The sequence below is a fragment of the Austrofundulus limnaeus genome, unplaced genomic scaffold (genome assembly GCF_001266775.1).
Source record: "Austrofundulus limnaeus strain Quisiro unplaced genomic scaffold, Austrofundulus_limnaeus-1.0 Scaffold315, whole genome shotgun sequence".
In the NCBI taxonomy this organism is placed as follows: Eukaryota; Metazoa; Chordata; class Actinopteri; order Cyprinodontiformes; family Rivulidae; genus Austrofundulus; species Austrofundulus limnaeus.
This window is the reverse complement of record NW_013952717.1, coordinates 352,032-356,591: the sequence shown is the minus strand read 5'-3', so window position 1 is coordinate 356,591 and position 4,560 is coordinate 352,032. Positions and strand designations below refer to the sequence as shown.

The 4,560-nt window shown below is 47.9% G+C and overlaps 1 protein-coding gene across 2 annotated transcripts in view; it reads left to right on the top strand.

The window, feature by feature from the left end:
• adcy8 (adenylate cyclase 8 (brain)) overlaps positions 1-2,296 on the top strand; it is an 89,703-nt gene extending 87,407 nt beyond the window's left edge. The window contains exons 17-18 of one of the 2 annotated variants that reach the window (XM_014022033.1): positions 308-419; positions 1,166-2,296. In XM_014022033.1, the coding sequence (XP_013877487.1) occupies positions 308-419; positions 1,166-1,665 (612 nt within the window). In that variant the 3' untranslated portion in view covers positions 1,666-2,296. Of the gene's footprint in view, positions 1-304; positions 420-1,165 lie in introns of both variants that reach the window. The other variant, XM_014022032.1, reaches the window with a different exon arrangement.
• Positions 2,297-4,560: the final 2,264 nt, after the last annotated feature.

Sequence of the window (4,560 nt, the reverse complement as noted above, 5' to 3'; positions counted from 1 at the left end):
CCTCCTCTCTGTCCTCCTCTCTGTCCTCCTCTCTGTCCTCCTCTCTGCCTCCTCTCTGTCCTCCTCTCTGTCCTCCTCTCTGTCCTCCTCTCTGCCTCCTCTCTGTCCTCCTCTCTGTCCTCCTCTGTCCTCCTCTCTGTCCTCCTCTGTCCTCCTCTCTGCCTCCTCTCTGTCCTCCTCTGTCCTCCTCTCTGTCCTCCTCTCTGCCTCCTCTGTCCTCCTCTCTGCCTCCTCTCTGTCCTCCTCTGTCCTCCTCTCTGTCCTCCTCTGTCCTCCTCTCTGTCCTCCTCTCTGCCTCCCACAGCAGTGTGAAGATAAATGGGGTCACCTGTGTGCTCTGGCAGACTTCGCCATCGCCCTGAACGAGAGCATCCAGGAGATCAACAAGCACTCCTTCAACAACTTCGAGCTGCGGATCGGTAAGAACCGGACCYACTCWCTTATTAATGTTGGTGTAAAAGTTGCTCTGTTTCAGCTCAGAGAGATGTGGATCGGTAAGAACCGGACCGACTCACTTATTAATGTTGGTGTAAAAGTTACTCTGTTTCAGCTCAGAGAGATGTGGATCAGTAAAAACCGGACCAACTCACTTATTAATGTGGGTAAAAAAGTTCATCTTTTTCAGCTCAGAGAGATGTGGATCGGTAAGTACCGGACCGACTCTCATATTAGTGTCTGTGAAAAAATTAATCTGTTTCAACTCGGAGAGATGTGGATCGGTAAGAACCGGACCGACTCTCTTATTAATGTTGGTATAAAAGTTCATCTGTTTGAGCTCAGAGAGATGTGGATTGGTAAGAACCGGACCAACTCTCATATTAATGTCAGTGAAAAAAGTTAATCTGTTTCAGCTTAGAAAGCTGTGGATTGGTAAGAACCGGACCGACTCACTTATTAATGTTGTATAAAAGTTCATCTGTTTGAGCTCAGAGAGCTGAAACAACTTTCTATTCTTCATCAGCAACACGTTGATCTCCAGACTGTTTGGTAGGAATCAGTCTCAGCTACTACCTCACCAGATTTTAGCTTTTTATCTTTAAAGTGATCAGTTTTAGCCACACGCGGCAGCCATCTTGAATCTTTAAAATTGCCCAATGGTTGGTGAGATYTTTGGCTAACAGACACGGTTATCAAACSTTTGATTTCTTCACCTGTGTTTTCTCAGGTATGGCTCACGGCTCYGTGGTAGCGGGTGTGATTGGCGCCAAGAAGCCTCAGTACGACATCTGGGGGAAGACGGTGAACCTGGCCAGCCGCATGGACAGCACTGGCGTGAGCGGGAAGATCCAGGTCCCGGAGGAGACCTACCTGATCCTGAAGGAGCGCGGCTTCGCCTTCGAGTACCGCGGCGAGATCTACGTGAAGGGCATCAGCGAGCAGGAGGGCAAGATCCGAACGCACTTCCTGCTGGGCCGCGTGCAGCCCAACCCGCTCATCCTGCAGCCGCGCAAAATCACGGGCCAGTACTCGCTGGCCGCCGTGGTGCTGGGCCTGGTCCAGTCCCTCAACCGGCAGAAACAGAAGCAGATCCTGAACGAGAACAACAACCCGGGCATCATGAAGGGCCACCACCACTACAACCGCAGGACGTTGTTAGCGCCCGGCGGCTCCGAGGTGGGCGGGGGCCACCACCCCGAGGCCGCGGATAAGATGGAGCTGTCCTGAGGAGCACACCGGAGCTTCAGGTCCACTTCTGAGAGGCAGAACTGCTCCCAGCCAGAACTGTTTGGTTGAGTCTCAGTGGCTTTAAACCGGTTTTTGTTTTGATGGTGTTGATGAGATCTGAAGAAGTCTGGTCCAGGTGGGTCTACAGAGGGTAGGGACGGGTCAGGAGACCCGTGAGAACTGAAACCTCACTGGGGTGACACTGTTGGAGACTTGTTGGTGTCCAGTCCTGATCCCTGTGGACCCTCGAGGGTCACCATCCTTCATGTTTGAGGTCATTTAATCTTTGAATCCAGCGAGCAGGGAAACAACTAAAACCCTCCAGAACCCACGTAGGGGTCTCTGCAGAACATGGTGTCCTGTGGGCGGGGACAACCCAAATCGTGATTGGCGGAGGTCTTAATGTGGGCGGAGACAACCCAAATCGTGATTGGAGGAGGTCTTAATGTGGGCGGGGACAACCCAAAACGTGATTGGAAGAGGTCTTAATGTGGGCGGAGACAACCCAAATTGTGATTGGAAGAGGTCTTAATGTGGACGGAGACAACCCAAATTGTGATTGGCGGAGGTTTTAATGTGGGCGGAGACAACCCAAATCGTGATTGGCGGAGGTCTTAATGTGGGCGGAGACAACCCAAATTGTGATTGGTGGAGGTCTTAATGTGGGCGGAGACAACCCAAATTGTGATTGGCGGAGGTTTTAATGTGGGCGGAGACAACCCAAATCGTGATTGGTGGAGGTCTTAATGTGGGCGGAGACAACCCAAATCGTGATTGGTGGAGGTCTTAATGTGGGCGGAGACAACCCAAATCGTGATTGGAGGAGGTCTTAATGTGGGTGGAGACAACCCAAATCGTGATTGGTGGAGGTCTTAATGTGGGCGGAGACAACCCAAATTGTGATTGGCGGAGGTCTTGATGTGGGCGGAGACGGCCCGAGAGACGTGATTGGTCAGATTGATGGTGGGTTTGAGGAGGTTGGAGGCAGCGGGGAGTAGCTTGATCGAGTCGGACAGGACGTAACGTTTTTTAAGATTAATTTTAGTCATAACTTGAGAAAAGAAAGTGCTAGCTGCACGAAATTTGAACGTCGTACATGTGAAGGAATGTAACAATAAAAAAACGTATTTATGTAAAAAATATTGATTTTTAGCTATCTTTCTACAGGCTGTTAAGGGATGTTTTAACCAAGCCATATTGTTACGCATCCTAGCTAGCACTTTCCTTCCTCAAGTTATGACTAAAATTAATCTTAAGAAACATGTTACTTCCTGCCCGACTCGACCAAGCTCCTCCCCGCTGCCTCCAGCCTCCTCAAACCCACTGTCAATCTGACCAATCTCGGCTGTCTCCGCCCACAGGACATGTTCTGCAGAGATCCCCGTCTCCCAGGACCACAGCTGGACACCACCGAGTAGGTTAAATCCAAACTACAAGAAAGTTGTTAACTTTTCAGCTGCAGACTCGCAGAACTCAGAGTTTTTGTGAGCTGCAAGTCATTTGGAGCAACTGTTTTTTGAAAATCACCCACCTCGGCAGCTACAACAAACCAGAAACAAACAAAAAGATCAGTTATTCATTGGGTGTTTAGAAGGATTCATGGAGGTTTTTCAGGTTTTAAACATTTCTTTTAACTCCAACCACAAAGAAAGAAAAGTAAAACTCCAGCCTGCTGACGTCATCAGGAGGTTCCTTCAGGAAACACAATGTAAACACTTTGATCAGCTGAGTCCAACAAAGAAAACATGAATGTTGTGTTTTTACTCTGCCTCCTGAGCAGTTTTGTTTCTGAGTCTTTGTGGAACTGAAGCTCCACTTTAAAGGAGGAGGAGGAGGAGGAGGAGGAGGAGGAAGGTGACTGTTTTCATCTGTCCACTGGAGGGATGATCCCAGACTTTCTGACAAGCGTTCCTCCTGTCGTTTCCCCGTTTTTATGTCGCCTGACCCCGCCCCCCCTGCAAACCCTTTCCCCGCTCCGCCCCTTACCTAGTGTCAATGTTTCTTTTTTGTATTTCTTTTATATATGAGAACACAATAAAAAGCGGTCTAATTTTTATAGTAGCCACGTGTCTGCGTGCTTCCTTCAGCTGCAACAAACAGACACGGGGAAAGACTTGGTGACCTGGAGTTGTTACATCCTGAAACTTCACTGGTTTTATATTTGACCAGATGAGCCGTGTCCTCAGATGTTTGAACCTGATGGTTGTTTGTAGGACAAATACTGTGAGAGTCGACGATAAAATCAGGAAATGAGGTTTTAGAGCCTCTTTTAGACACAGGTCCTGAGGGAACAACAGTATGCACAAACAAGAGTAATGCACAAAACAGCAGTTGCTACATCCTCGTAGCGGGAGGATATATCTACTCCTAAACCAACTATTGATCTAATGATAGTCCGGCACCACTAACTGAGAGGCTGGTGCTGAAAAATGAGAAGGAGACTATTTATTTGTGTTAGCATCGGAGAGGCTAGCAACTAGCATGGATAAGCTGGCGTTAGCATCGGAGAGGCTAGCAACTAGCATGGATAAGCTGGCGTTAGCATTGGGTCGCTTCTCACCTATTTTCTCATAATTCGGAGGAAAAAAAACACTGTTGACCAATAGATAAGGACAAACACAGCTGATAATTCAGGTGTATAAAGCTGTCTTCTTCACATTAATGTTTTATGTTTAATATTTATGCTTGACGTCATGTTGAACAGTAAATTCTGTCTAAAGAACACCTGTCAGTGCATGATGCTTATAGGTCTGTATGTCAACCATGTTTGTTGAGAAAGTTTTCTTTATTCAAAAAAGTTTGTATCTAATTAAGTAGGTGAGCAGCCTATCCATGCTAGTCACTAGCCTCTCTGATGCTAACGCCAGCCTATCCATGCTAGTCACTAGCCTCTCT